The sequence below is a fragment of the Equus quagga genome, chromosome 15, assembly GCF_021613505.1.
Source record: "Equus quagga isolate Etosha38 chromosome 15, UCLA_HA_Equagga_1.0, whole genome shotgun sequence".
In the NCBI taxonomy this organism is placed as follows: Eukaryota; Metazoa; Chordata; class Mammalia; order Perissodactyla; family Equidae; genus Equus; species Equus quagga.
Window position 1 is genome coordinate 11,918,193 of NC_060281.1, and position 14,948 is coordinate 11,933,140.

A 14,948-nucleotide genomic window follows, 5' to 3' on the forward strand; every position below is an offset into this window, starting at 1 on the left:
TTAAAGTGTTGTAGAAACACTTCACACTTCTCAAATGAAGCATTGTTTCTTGAAGTCTGTTCTTTGCGGATGAAGCAAAGCCAACTTAAAGTCTCTGTAAGGGATATGGAGCTTTAATTTCATTACTTTAAGAAAGGCAAGGGTATCTTATGATCTGAATACCATCATCAAATTAAGATATAGAAAGACTGTTTTTTTTGAGGAAGATTAGCTCTGAGCTAACTACTGCCAGTCCTCCTCTTTTTTGCTGAGGAAGCCTGGCCCTGAGCTAACATCCATGCCCATCTTCCTCTACTTTATAAGTGGGACGCCTACCACAGCATGGTGTGCCAAGTGGTGCCATGTCTGCACCCGGGATCCAGACAGGCAAACCCTGGGACGCCGAGAAGCAGAACGTGTGAACTTAACCACTGCGCCACCTGGTCGGTCCCTAGAAAGATTTTAAAACTTTCAACCAGGCCCCACGGTCGTGGAAGGACTAGGCCAAGTATGACTTCTCATTTTCATCGTGGTACCGTTATGCAAACACCACGCAGTCACACTGTATTTGGCACAATGTAAAAAAGAGCACAGACTTTTGCAAGCAAAACACCTAAGTATTGCCATCCTAATTGAAGATAAAAACTGATGCAGAAGTTTACACTTCTGAAACCTTTTTTATATTAGAAAAAGTAGAGAAAGAATTCAGGTTTTCCAAATTCCTGCTGGCTTGCAATAAATTTGAAGGAAGAAATGGTGATAAAAGTTCAGCAGCTGACGGGGGAATGGAGTCCAGGCTCCCTTGGTCCAGAGAGGAAAGAGGCACATCTTGGATGGTTTGCAAAGGGTTAGGAAAATAAATTCCTATGCTGTACTTGTACTACATGTGGCTGATACTTCGCAAACACCTGAGACAAAGCAGAAAATGTGCCGAGCTATAGTTTAAATGGTATGGTGGCTGCCAAAACGGCTGTATATGCCCCACAAGAAAATTAATAACACACAAGTTACCCAGTAGAATTTAAAGGTAATCAAAAATCAAAAAGGCTTTGTTCTATTTTCTCATAATTTGAAGCTCTGAAAACCCCAGAAAGACATATTATAAAGGGTCACTGAGAGTATTATGATGTTTTTTAAAAGGAAAGACTTTGAAATGAATGGTTAAAATCATACACGATCTCTCCACTGAAATTTATACTTAAGATTTAAGAAGATCTTCAGTCTGAAGAAAACAATTTAATTACTTTTTTTTACCACTACCATTTAATAATCATGTGTCTATAGAGACATCCCATCTATGGTGTAATTAAGCACAACTAACTTTATCACACAGAACAATAACTTTACTGTACATTATACATTGGTAAACATACACGTTATACCCCAAATTCTGCCCCTATCGAAATCTATTGGCATGTTACAAAAACTGTCCCCAATGTCCTTTGACAATATTTATAGCCACATTCATTTTATATTTTAATATGTATTTGCAATTACAGTATTTCATTTATTCTTGTGTATGAAGTTTCCAAACTTCTGCATAAATCCTCGAAACTTGTTTTCATTTGGTTGGTATGAGTGATAAACGCCAGTGTTGTAATTAAGTATTGGGCTGGACCTGCCATAACTATTACCTATAGCTGTGGATTTTATTTCTGGGCGGTGTATACCGGCGTTGGGCATGTTGCTTGTTGGCTGAATAGAGCTTTCAATCTTACAGAATGGCTCAAAACGACTATAAACGCGCCGGTCCATTGAATGAGTTCTTAGAAGCTCGTTGGGCTTTAGCCTTGGAGAAGCAGCTGGTTTTCTCTCAGGAGCAACAACTGCATTCATCTCCTTCGAATCACGGTACTGGATCTGTTCGGTGTTAAATCTTGGGGCAGAGGCATCGCCCGCCCTTTCCAAGAACTTGCGCTCAGCTGGACCTGGAGAAGGTATGATTTTGTTACTTTCATCGGATGGGGAGTTTATGCCCTGAGATGAGCTAACTGTTACATCTTCCTTACTCTTGTGGATGCTGCCTGGAGAGTTTGATGAGGAAGAACGCTTTCTTCTAGGAGATGACTCAAGTTTGGATTCTGATTTTTTTGGTTTTTGATTCTCTTCAGCCTCAGAAACTAAGGTGTCAGAACTGCTACACATTCTGTAAAAGGCAGGCGCTTTATTTTTGGATAGATTTTCTTTCTTCTCTGGGGTAAGGCTAAGTAACGACCTTAACTTCTGAGAGCCCTTTTTCAAAAAACTTGGGGAGCCCTTAACTTCCTTCTTTGAAGTGAGTTCCTTGTTAGCTTCCTCCTTATTCACATCATGCAAAGCAGCAATGGAAATGGACTTGGAAGCAGTTCCGCTCGCAGCGTCTCTCTTGATAACCTCCCTCTCCTCTTCTGTGCCACGGGTCACACTGTGCATGCTTCTACAACTTTTCAGCAAATCCTCTTTGGGCTTTTCGGGTTGTCTCACTCGATTCCTGGTAAGTGTACTGTATACATACTGCTTACTATTTCCATGATCTAAATTGGCTTTTGAGTGGTCAAAGAATGGGAAACTTCGCCTTTTAAGCAGATTCTCATTTTGTTGATTCTTGAGATTTTCGGTCTGCTTATTTACACACAAGGTCGTATATAAATAGTTGTTTGACTCCATATGGCCATTTGCAGTTTGGTTTAGGACTGGTGAGTGGTCTTCAGGAAGCTGCAAGGTGTGCATTTTTGGTGCCTCTGAGGGCGAGGGGGCCTTGGGGATTGATTCCGGCAAGGGTTTGTCTGTCAAATGCTGTACACTTGCAGGGGTGTCTGGGACCTCTTTAGGTGTGTCGCTTCCCTGAGAACCAATGATAGTTGAATTTGAGGAGCCAGTTGTACAACTGTTAACTTCCTGCTGCTCAGGTAACGTGGGTTTAAACACAAAAGAGGAACGAAGCCGAGAGTGAGTATAAAGGGCATTGGCTTTCAAATTCTCGGAACCATCGTAGCCCTCAAACCGGTCACCTAGAGTCGATCCATTTGACTCAGGTGCAGCTTCTGAATGATCATTTAAGTAAGATTCAATTCTCCAGTTACGCAGGAATGACTTGGTGGTGTGTTCAAGGGTTGGCATTCGTTGTTGCAAAAAGCGGACATGATTATCTGTCCCGTTAAAAGACCTCCGCACATTTGAATTCCTTTCTGCAAGATTTGTTGTTTTCCTCTGGGCAAGCCGGTCAGCAAAGCTCTGGGCAGGTGGGTTATGGTGGCTTGCATAGTCCCCGCGGGATGAGGACGTCACACTGAGACTATCTGAAGGCCTTTTCCAGCTACTGGGAGGGTGAATGTTTCGATTCAGAGCCCTGTTAAGCAGCAGGTAGGGTGCCGTTTCCGGCTGTTCCCCAGCATAACTATGCCGCTTCCAATTTTCATTCATCTGACTGGGTTGATACTGACGGATGGTATTGGGGCCGTTAAAGTTTGGAAGAAAATGAGGTTTGTACACATGATTTCTTACGTTATATTTGTCATGTTCATTTCGGGTATATATCCCTCTGTTTTTAAAGTAACTAGAATCTAGTTTATGGATTTTGTCTTGTCTACCGAAAAGGTTTCTTTGGCTGGAAATGGAGGCTAATGAAGAAACCGAACGCTGGTAAGTGCCATTCTCCCAGAGTGCTTTGCCATGCTTCACCCTTGCCGATTCTTCCTGAGCGAATGAACTGGGGACACAGGATCTGGCATAGAGAGTTCTAAATTCTTCATCAAAGGACTCAACAAGTTGTCCTGTGATTATCTGAACCATGCTGAGGTGAGCTTTTTCAAATGACCACATGTAGCTAAAAAAAAAAAAAAAAAAAAATCAAAATTGGAAAATTTTAATTTTGCTAGTAAAAGGTTAATGACAATATATAGCTTTACTAAGAAAAATGTCATTTAGTGTCCACAAAACAGTATTTTGTGTGTTTCCCTTGGCTACCATAATTTAGAACATCTTCAATGATTAAGTGCTTGCATACATATGTCTCCCCACTCCCATATTCCTATTTTAAATAACAAAGCAACTCAAGTCTTGGCTTTGAATCCACCCAAAATTTCTTAGACTACTTTCCAGAAGTCCAAAGAAAAGCCTGCTGTGCATTTTGCATCTCTGCCTACAAGACTTTATGGAATAAAAAATGATATTATATTTCATATATAACACCCTAGCAGGGTGCAGGCAGCCAGTATTGGACGAAAAGTTGAGAGACCTGGCTTCTGCTGAGCTATCTATCCATATGAGCTTGGGCCTCAGTTTCCTCATGTCTAAAACGAGGACATGGACAGCATAATCTCTACAATTCCTTAGAGTTCTAACATGTTATAAGGCAAGATAGGTCTGTGCTAATTCATGTATTTTATCTCTGTGGCTTACTCAGTCAGTGCAACTTAGGACGCCAGCAGTTATAAACAGAGACAGGATTTGTAGGCACAGCCTCAGTCACTAAAGGGCACACTTCACTACACTCAGTGTACACAGGAGCAGTAAACTTAGTCCTCACAAACCATGCCGGTCAGAATGCCAATTAAGATCTTTAAATATAGAACACAATTTCTAGGAAATTAAAGTTTTTAACTATTTTATTGTATTTGTGGAACTTCTAATATCTTTCCTCGAGTTTCCAGGTGGCAGTTATCTTGAAATTTCGCATAAAATTTAAATCTGATTTTTAAAAATTTAGATAATGTAACATAAAGAATCACTGGGCTGAAAAAGGAATTGCTACTATGCTATGTTTCAAATAATGTAGATGATATAATGGAGGTCAACACACAAAAAAAGGAGACAGAGATTCTCCACAATGAAGGAGCTTACTGTTTATACAGGGGAGGCAATAACAAAGGCAAATGAAAATATTAAAAGAATATGCAGAGTAATAATTTAAAATACATAAAATATCATAAACGGCAGTGTACAACTTAAGAATCTTGCTGTCGTGAAATGGTTAATTTTATTTCCTATGCTTACTGAATGTTTGGTATGAGAAGAATATTTACTAGGTGCACTTTACGTACAAACGTGTGCGCCACCAGCTGAGTCAAAAGAAATAGTACAAAAGTGAATCATTAAAGGAATTTTCAATCCAACTGAAGATATAAATACAAAATTTGCTAGATACAGCGAGTAAAGGAATGGTTAGTCAGCTATCAAATATGAGAAAATCCTTGGAGACAGAGAAAGTTTAGCAGCATTTTGACAGAGAATAGATACCCAGAAGTCCAGACACGAAAGGTGTGGGAGGACAATTTGTGTGGAAGCAGAAACATGTGGGAAAAGGAAGGAAGCAAGAATGGCCATGTTTTGGTTGAACACAGAAAACAAATTCTATTTAGCTGAAATAAAGAAGCTATATGAGAGATTGATAAACTAGTGGGGAAAATCTTGAAAGCAAAGCAGAGAGTTTGATTGTGTCAGATTTGTTTCCAAATTTGTGTAAATTATAATAAAAAGAGATGTTTGAGGAATTTTTTTCTAGTAGCTATTTGTAGTATAGACTTGAAAGATGAGGGACTGAATTTACTCTGATGAGTCAAGTAGTTGGAATAAGGTGATAAGAGCCCAAACAAGAGTAGAAATTGGAATAATGAGTAAAAATGTTGAGCCAGTAACAAGAAGAAAGAATCAGAATATCTTCACGTCATCAAGGATGTGCACAGGATATTAAATAAAAATCACCTCCAACTATTGAGCTTAGAAAACTGAGAAGATAATGGTATTGGTGAATACGTTGCAATTGGAAAGGGTTCCTTGCCTCAGTAAATCATAAAATAACATTGTAATATAATTTTAGGTAATAGGAAGACATTCAATTGGATTTATTCAATTTAGAGATGATTCTTCGGAAATACTGAACAGCCCGGATGGAAGAGCTATTTATACTGACATTTAGGGATCTTCCTGTAAAACTGCCAGGACCCCAGCCAACCACTCTGCTGTAAACCCAACTGTTGATACGCATTCCCCACACAACTTCCAATAAGCTTTAGAGTCCCTCATTCTTAAATATTAACACACAGTAAAAGACTGGCAGACGTTTGGAGAAAGTTTAGAAGACAGCTTATAAAGCTTAAAAGCTTAGAAGTAAAACAGAGACCACAACAAACAGGGAAAGGGCACGTGGAGGAAACAGAGAAAATGCACAAATAAGAATACGTATTAAAAACACACACACACAAACTGTAGTTAATATTGTCAAAGAAATAAAGAAAGAAAATAATGCACTTATAAAACATGAACAGGATGCTATGAAAATGGTGCAAGTAGCAGATGCTCAAAATACTTGATAGAAAAATTTAAAAAGAAAGTTATAATAGAAAGTTTGGAAGATATAATTGAGAAAATACCCCAGGCAGCAGAATGCCCCCTACACCTGGATGGAATGGGAGAAAAAAATCCAATGGGAGCAGAAATCTAGTTAATAATTCCAGAGAGAAAGACAATAGAGAAAGTTGCACAGGAGAAGAAAATATCAAAGAATAAATAAGAAATCTTCCCAGAATTGAAAGATATGAATATTTGGATTGCCCAGACCAACAAATGAAAAAAGGCCTAGATCTAGAAACATTTAATAAATTCGAGCATAGCAGGGAATAAAAGAGAAACCCTAGAAGCTTCCAGAAAGAAAAAAAGTTACATGAAAAGAATAGGCATAACAATTGTTTGAGACTTCTCCACAGCAATTTTGATTGCAGGCAATGCCTTCCAAATTTATAGGAAAAATGATTCAGCTTAGAATTCTATCCTCAGTTAAACCATAAATCATCTAAAATTATGGATTTTTGGACTCAAAAAAATCCCATGCTGATGGAAAGTGTTCTTGAGCAAACTTGGGAGAAAATAATGATTTCAAACAAAAAATGAGAAAAAATATAGGATTAAAAGTGGGAAATTGTGGCTCAAAATACTCAGTACTATGGGAAATACCAGGACCCCAGCTGTGCTGCACATTAAAGACCTGCTAGTCCAGACTGGACATCACAGATCGTTGGTAGTAACAGAGCCTTTGGAAAAGTTACTCATGTGCTAAGAAAGCTGCAGAGTCAACAGGAAAAAAATTAGCAATAAATAAATAGAAAACAAAGACAATGAATAAAAACAAAACGAAATGGTAATAATTAACTTTGTACGAAAAAGGAAACATGTCATAACCCACTCCATGGCTCAAGAAAGATCCATTCTGACACAATTTCAGTAATGTAAACCCACACTTCTCATTTAACCAAAAAGTTGTGGTAACACTGTATTTGGTGAATGGGGACCAGGAGGGAAAGTGGATTTGGGTGGGTAGGAATTGTAACTCCTCTATTATCATAATATAAAGTCAAGAGAGCACACCTAAAAGTGATAAATTGAGAAATAGCAGTATAAACACCTCATTTAAGAGAATGGAATAAGTATTAAAAAAACCAGCTAAAGGAATTAAATAATTGCATCTGAAGGTCAGGAACCAAGAGTAGATAGAGATGGAGAACAAAAGTTATTGTTTTGCATTGCATCTCTCAATAATATTTGATTTTTAAGAATATGTGCATATATTTACTTGGATAAAAAATAAAATTAACTTACTACTCCCACACCCTCCAAACACACTGTCACACATTAGTCATGAAGTTGGCAATGTGGTTATAAATTCACATATTAAAAAGTGACTCAACAACTGTGAGCTCCTGGCTGGGGGTTAGAAAGTGAAGCTTATGCAGTGAAGGTTAGCAACAATACACTGGTTGTAACATGGATCTCTCTCTAAATGTGATGATCTTCAGTTCTGATCAAAGATGGTACCTTGGAGCCAACAACTTCAGTGAAACTTGGCTTTTGAAAGTAACCTTTATAGAGATGATAAGATTTCAAAAAATAAAAGCTTACAGAATCCTCTGTCAGTCAATTTGTGGACAATAGTAAATACCTTCCAGATTTCCATATGACAATTTCAAATGAGGGTATCCAATTCAAAATTGGATTTGTACACTCTGATATAAAGTATATAAGTGTTTTATTTCATCAATGTTAGTATCATGATATGGCAAAACACGTGTTGTGATTTCCTGATACAACGGTCATCATGATGAATGATCTGTCACACAATATGTGACTATGTTGGCTACAGACACCACGCCTCTTTAGAAATGCTGGGAATTTAGAATATGAAGACATTTTACAGCAAAGAATTTTGGATTAAAGAAAAAGGCATTTTCAATTTGCCTATGAGGAAAACAACGCAAAACTAGAATATGAGAGGCAAAGGCTGTTTTTAACCAAAAAGAAGTAAATTTTTTCAGCCAGGTTCTACGAAGACTAGTTCATAACTTTTCCATCAGATCCTGTCAGAATATTAACAATAGGAGAGGTCCATGATAATTAGTCAGAAAAAATAAAAGTGACACGAGCTGACACCCATTAATTTTTTAAAGTAGTATACTTAGAATTAACATGAAATAATAGAGAATGGAGTTGTTAGATAAGAGTTTTGATGAATTTTTATAATGTGTGGTCCTAGGCATTCCATATTCACTTCCACAAATAGTAACTTAAATTCTGCCTCTGGCTTACGATATAGACAAAAGGTAAAAAGTTTGTGTTGCTGTTGTGTGTTTTTCCCAGCATCAGTTCTAAAGTAACTCAGCTACAGTCATCTCAACTCATAGCATCTATTAATACTTAGTGGTAGCAAAACAAAATTGAGGTGAATTTGTTGTTGAAGATAATCTTAAAAGTCAAGTTAACCAATAAAAATAGAAAGCACTCATTATGATGAGACTAATAAACACAATTTATAAGCCAAGTGAACGCCCAATTTTAATTAAAATTGCAATTAAAAACCCTCTAAAACCAAGTGGGTCTGAACAAACACATACACATATAATGAGTCTTTAAAAGGACTCATCAATTTCAAGCACTGGTTGTAATTTCTGCTCTTAACAAGTTTCCCTTTAGAACTCCAAACAGCATTTCAAAAAAGGGTTCCTGAGCTTAAAGAGAAAGTTAGCAAATAATAACAGTTAAAACAGGCCGAAAATAATAGATACCATTAGGAGCCTTGGACCCATTATCTCATTTAATTATTATAACAACCCTATGAGGGAGGTTCTACTATTATCCTCATTTTACAGAGGAGCAAACTGAAGTACAACCAAGCTAAGCAACCTGCCCACATGCTGCCTCCTTCCTGTGGACTTTACATTCTTAAGAGAAGAGGGCAAGGTTTCCCCTCACACGGTCCTGCTTACATCCACAGCTCTCCTGGCTTCTTGCCTTGTCTTTAGCAACGAGTCTACTCTGGCCTGGTGACCTAGCAGTTCACATGCATTTGTTGCTGTTTTTATCTACCTGTTGATACCACCTCATTGTGTATCCCATTCAGGACTGGTGCTGGGATTTATAAGGGGGTTATAAGGGCAGCATCTGTACACTGGAGCCAGCCCTGGATGGCATCTGGCCCTTAGCTAGGGTTTTAGACAGGTCATTTAACCTTCTGGAACTTCAGTTTTATCACTTATAAAATGTAGATGAAAACAACTGCCTTGCAGATAAGCTGAAGGACTGGGGATGAAATATCGAAGAGCCAAGCTAGAACAGAGGAGATAATTCCACCAGCAGCAGCCTCAAAAGATGCCAGAGAGGAGAACCTTGTCTAGTGTCTACCATGGCCTTTTTTTTTTTTTTGGTGAGGAAGATGAACATTTGTTGCCAATCTCCCCCTTTTTGCTTGACGAAGGTTGTCTCTGAGCCAACATCTGTGCCTATCTCCCTCTATTTTGTATGTGGTACACTGTCACAGCATGGCTTGACAAGCAGTGTGTAGATCCACACCCAGGATCCGAATCCGTGAACACTGAGCCACCAGGCCACCAAAGCGGAGCGTGTGAAATTAACCACTAAGCCGCCAGGCCAGCCCTTACCATGGCATTTTTAACAGCCAGATTCTTAAATGCTTTTTGTTAGTACTATAGTGACCACGCGATAATTATCAGATTCTTAGTAACACTAAGATAAGAACAATCCATTTGACAGGTTCTTCAAGGTGATAAACAGTTTCTATTTTTATGAATAATTGTTATTAAGTCCATACTACTTACTGTTTTCATAAGGAGCAAAAATATTTTTAGTATAATGGAGCTGCAGGGAACCTGAGATAGTAGTCAACCCCCCCATTTTGGGGATGAAGAACTTGAAGCCCATGGAAATTATGTGACTTGACTTGTGTCTTAATGTTCTTCAGAGACACAGCCTCTAAACAGATCACACTGAAATTTGAAACTAATAAATTCTATAAATGATTGATAACACTGGAGGTAAACACAATCATCTTACCTGTAAGAACCGTACATAACTTTCTGACAATCAATTAACAAAAATTTCTGTTCCAATTTTCCATGAAATTTTGCTCCTGTTTTTGAAAGATAGTCTTGGCCTTTTACTGTCCGCACTCGAATATTCTAGAATTTTAAATATAAATATAAAATAAAAATTATGGCTAGAAAGGGGATATTTTGAAAAGTAAAATATATGACCATATAAAACTTTAATACCTAAAAAGCATACTTGAAATAATTTTTAAGAACACATAACAAAAAAATAGTGAAAAGCAAATTTTGAAACGTCACCCAAAAAAGAAATACTCAAGGGAAATAGTCACTTACAATGTATTTTAACGTAAGTTAAATAGGAGATACTACTTCTCATTTACACAGAATGGTTTCGTAAATCACTTAGGGTCCTACTTCAAGAGATCCTCTTAGAGTATAGTGGCATGATGCCAAAATGACATACTTGGTCATCCACTCTCGTTGTAAAAAGTCAAATGTAACTGAAAACACTATGCCAAACATTTGTGATAAGCAACATCTGCTGAACGAAAGACTCATTCAAGTCAGTAGTTTTAAGGTTGTGCTTGCCAAACTGAAACATTACCTATCATGGGCAGCAAAGTTAACTTAGAAACATACGTGCCCACCATCAAGAAAAGCACAATAAAAACCATCATGAAGATGCGTGTTTTCAGTCACATTCTGGAAAGCATAAGGGGACCTTTCTGTGATCAGTCATTACGCCACCCTAAATATACATATTTTTTCTGTTTTACCTTTGGAGTAATACAGCTTAACATGCCTTAAATTCAACTGAGATAAAAAAGGTACATGGAAACTAAAAATTAGGATATACAACCACACACCGAAGCTTTTAAAAAAAATACAGTAAATACTTAAAAAAAAAACACATGGAAAAACCACATGGAATTCTTACCCTGAGACGTTGAACTTGACAGCCCTGTTTCTCAGTCATACTTAGGAAATGATTAAAGTTGAATTCATCGAGCAGGATGTATACAGATATCCCTCGAGTTGATGCCTCCACTATTTCTTTGAAAATGTCCACATCTGTAAATATATCCATCACTAAAGCAATAACCTGTTAAAGATAAGAATATAAAACAACTTTAGATCCCCAATAGGGAAAGATCTAGAAATTGCTTGCTTTCAGTAAAAACTGGATAAAATAGGGGGCTGGCCCCATGGCCGAGTGGTTAAGTTCGCGTGCTCTGCTGCAGGCGGCCCAGTGTTTCGTTGGTTCGAATCCTGGGCGCGGACATGGCAGTGCTCATCAAACCACATGCCACAACTAGAAGGACCCACGACGAAGAATATACAACTATGTACCGGGGGGCTTTGAGGAGAAAAAGGCAAAAATAAAATCTTAAAAAAAAAAAAGAAATGGTATAAGAAGACTTGAAGACCAGAGAATTAAATACATGTGCCTAAAATTAGCTTAGCAGACAGAATAAGCAAAAGAACAAAAATGGACAAAAAAGGTGATATGATTAAGAAGGTACATGAAGAGAGAAAGAGCCTAAACAGGCCTCTAAAACCAAGAGAGTCCAAGTTAACCATTGGAAAGAGAACCATTATTGACTCTGAGAAGCAATGCAAGTGAGATAATGCTGAACCAAGGGGCAAACCATTCAAATGACCACCTACCATGTGCCAGACGAGAGCAAAATCTCTGCCCTTTGTGAAATTTACATTCTAGTGTGGGAAGAAACTAAAAGCGATAAATATAAGAAATCGATAAATCATGTGATAACCTCCAGGATGATAAGTTTACTGCGTAAAAATAGGGCAGGGTAAGGGGGATCATGGGTCACTGGAAATTGAGAAGGAGGGGTTTAGGGTTTTCAGGGTAGGTCTCTTTGAGACAGTGTCCTTTGAACAAAGACATAAAAGGAATTCGGGAAGTCATCAACACAGACATCTTGAGGAATTGCGTCTCAGGAGGAAGGAACCAGCAGTGCACAGGCTCTATGTGAGAAGCATGCCTGGCACATTCAAGAAACAGCAAGGGGGTAGTAGAAATGAAATGAGAAAGGGAAAGGGTAATCGTAATGCCTTGAAGGCCTTATAAAGCCTTCAGCACTTTTTCCTGAATAAGATTGTAAGCTATTAGAGGCTTTTAAGTTGAGGTAAAAATATGATCTGATTTATGTTGAAAAAGTATCATTCTGGAGACTTTGTTAAGAATAGACTTTAAGAGTAGCAGCCCGGGTGGAAACAGGGGGGCCAGTGAGAATTATTGGAGCAATTCAAGTGGGAGGTGACAGTGGCTAGGACCAGATGGTCGTGGTCCTAGTCACCATCAGTGATGAAGAGAAATGGTCAGATACCGGATATTTTTGAGCCACAAGGATTTCTGGATGGATTGAATATGAGATATAAGAGAAAAGGGGAAAAAGAGGATGACAAATTTTTAGTCTCACCAAGCCGAAGGACCAAGTTGTCATCAACTGAGATAGGGAAGAATACAGCTACACTAAATTCTAGGTAGAAGATTAAAAAGGCAAGCTAAGTTTGAGGGGCCTAGATATCCAAGTGGAATGCTGAGTAGAGAAGTCTAGGCCAGAGATGTTGACCGACTGTCAGTGGTGTAAAGATGACAATTAAATCCAAGCCACCAAGGGAGACTGAATAAATAGAAAAGAAGACCAATGACTGAGCCCTCAGACAAAAGGAGGTGCCAGCAGAGGAGAGTGAGGAAACGAAGAGAAGGTGGCATACTGGAAGCCAAGTTAAGACAATGTATCAAGAAGGAGGGTGTGCTCAAGAGTGTCAAATCCTACTGCTAGACCAAGTAACGTACGGATTAAGAATTCACTGAATTTAGTAACATACAGGTTAATGATGACTTCCACAAGTGTAGTTTCAGTGGAGTGTAAGAACAAGTGCCTTATTGGAAGGGGTTTAAGCGGAATGGGAGGACAGGAACTGGAAATAGCAAGTATATGCAACTCTTTGAGTAATTTGCCTACAATAAGAAGCAGAGAAATGGAGAGGTAGCTGTGGGTAAAGCTGGACCAAGAGAAGTTGTATTTTTTGTTTTGTTTTAAGGTAAAAGAAATAACAGCATGTCTACATGCTAATAAAATGAAAATTAATGATGCCAAGTGATGGTGGGAGGTGGGGTGGGGAAGGAGAGAATTTCTGAAGCAACGTCTTCCCGTAGGCAATAAGAGATAGGATCTAGTACAAAGGTAAATTAGAGCACAGAGAATAAAGACTAGTAAAAGATTATCTATAATGTCAAGCCAGAAGGCCAAGGATAAGAGTTCAGATGCTGGTGGAAGTGTGGATGTGGCAGTGGTGCTAGGCAAGTTCTCTTCGGAATGCTTCACTTTTATCAGTGAACTGGGAAGCAAGGTCTTCAACTGAGAAGACACTGGATTATGGAAGACATGTTAGAGGTATGAGGGAAGGGGTATTAAGCAGTCATCTAGGATGGCAGGAAAAGGAACAGGCTACAGAAATACGGTATGACGGTAGGGAGCATTAAGGACTCACCAGTCATAAAATTAAAATGAATCAATGTGGTTGTGAGTTATTCTCCAACTTTGTTCATCTGCAGGGGTGTAGGCACGGGGCAGGCAGAGTTTGATTTAACCACGGATGCAGTTCTGGCTGCGAGACTATAATAAAGTGAGAGAAGGAAGTAGAATTGAGGGTGCACGTAATTTGGAGTGGCTAAAATGACTGACCACAGGGTTGAAACTAGAGAAAGAGAAGGAGGATGTCATGAATGTGAGAGGCAGTGAACTGGGAGTGGGGCTATGAACTTGAGGTCTTTCTGGGGTCAATGGACAGTTAGATATTAAGGAACTGTTAATTTTTTATGTTGATAGTAATTATTATAAAAAGATATGTCTTATCTTCTAAATATACATATTAATAAAGCTACAGATGAAATGACATGTTGCCTTGGATTTACTTTAGAGATAAAACAAAACTGTCAATGAACTGATAATTGTTGAAGCTGGTTGATGGTACATGAGGGTTCTATATACTATTCTCCCTACTTTTGGAAACTTCCATAGCACAAAGTTAAAAAAAAAAAACATGAAATAAAGGAATATTGGATATTAGCAGGTAGCAGAGGAAGTAAGCCAGAAATATGGGTAGAAGTGGTATTCAGGTGGGGATACATGTATTAGGGTAAACAGGATCTGCAGTTATAGGCTGTGATACTATCGAAGACATGACTGGAAGTCAATGGCTGAGGTATATGCGGACAAGATCATGGAAGGAGAGAAGGTCAAGCAACGGGTCTTTAGAAGGATCTCTTACATCTGTATTGAAACTACCAGGAACTGAGACAGGAGTAGTGTTGAAAAGAGTGATGGAGACCAAGGGACAAAAATTGTCACGAAATGAGAGGGAATGGAATGACCTGGGAATAGACACATGGCAACAACAGCCAGGAAAACGAATGGCTACACTGCAAATATGTTAGACGATGAAGAAGGCATGGATTATATATAAATACATAAACTCATTTTTATTTACTCTTAATAAGATGTTAAAACAAAACACTAGACTATGTTGACATTATACAAGTTGATGACATTCTTTAAACTACCTGTGAAACATATTTCCGATTTTCTCTAGAAGAACAATTTCAATCACTCTAGTGGCCTTGCA

General features: G+C 38.3%; 1 protein-coding gene across 3 annotated transcripts in view; it reads right to left on the minus strand.

Annotated features, from left to right (window-relative positions):
- Positions 1–1,300: 1,300 nt before the first annotated feature.
- FAM83B (family with sequence similarity 83 member B) overlaps positions 1,301–14,948 on the minus strand; it is a 78,102-nt gene continuing 64,454 nt past the window's right edge. For all 3 annotated transcript variants that reach the window (XM_046640532.1, XM_046640531.1, XM_046640533.1), the window contains exons 3-5: positions 11,230–11,394; positions 10,297–10,421; positions 1,301–3,784 (exon numbers count right to left, since the gene is read on the minus strand). In XM_046640532.1, coding sequence (XP_046496488.1) covers positions 1,483–3,784; positions 10,297–10,421; positions 11,230–11,394 — 2,592 coding nt within the window. In that variant the 3' untranslated portion in view covers positions 1,301–1,482. The remainder of the gene's footprint in view (positions 3,785–10,296; positions 10,422–11,229; positions 11,395–14,948) is intronic.